This window comes from Otolemur garnettii, unplaced genomic scaffold, assembly GCF_000181295.1.
Source record: "Otolemur garnettii isolate 467f Iridium unplaced genomic scaffold, OtoGar3 scaffold00089, whole genome shotgun sequence".
NCBI lineage: Eukaryota > Metazoa > Chordata > Mammalia > Primates > Galagidae > Otolemur > Otolemur garnettii.
In genome coordinates this window covers 2,958,485-2,959,018 of record NW_003852484.1, presented here as the reverse complement: position 1 = coordinate 2,959,018, position 534 = coordinate 2,958,485, and the positions used below count along the sequence as shown (strand labels likewise).

General features: G+C 33.3%; 1 protein-coding gene across 1 annotated transcript in view; it reads left to right on the top strand.

Moving 5' to 3' along the window:
• DIRC2 (disrupted in renal carcinoma 2) overlaps positions 1 to 534 on the top strand; it is a 90,073-nt gene that overhangs the window by 31,314 nt on the left and 58,225 nt on the right. Inside the window, exon 4 of the mRNA XM_023516295.1 lies at positions 1 to 190. Coding sequence (XP_023372063.1) covers positions 1 to 190 — 190 coding nt within the window. The remainder of the gene's footprint in view (positions 191 to 534) is intronic.

Below are 534 nucleotides of genomic sequence, written 5' to 3'. Positions count from 1 at the left end.
ACGTGGTTTTCTGCAGATGAACGGGCCACTGCCACAGCTATTGCATCAATGCTCAGTTATCTTGGTGGAGCTTGTGCATTTTTAGTTGGACCACTTGTTGTTCCAGCTCCCAATGGGACATCACCTCTTCTTGCTTCAGAGAATAGCAGGGCTCATATAAAAGATCTCATAGAGACTGTATTATATGCAGGTAATTTGAAGTTTATTTTCTTCCTATTGTTCTTTGTCTTTTATCTCAGTCATCTACTTTTTGTATACAAGATCACTTCATGTGAAGTACTTAAGATGACAAATACATAAATATGTACATATTGTGCTTTCCTTATCATATTATGTGGAGATGCTTATTTAAAACTTAGGCACTTCCTAGGAAGTTAAATTTAAAATATATTATTGCTATATGGAAGGTTATATCTTAATTTTACTCTTCTCCTCTGTCTACAGTTAAGCACTGTATAACATATTTTCTGTCTTCTCTAAATATCTTATCAGTATATAAAACTAAATCTCATGATTGACAATAACATCTATTAG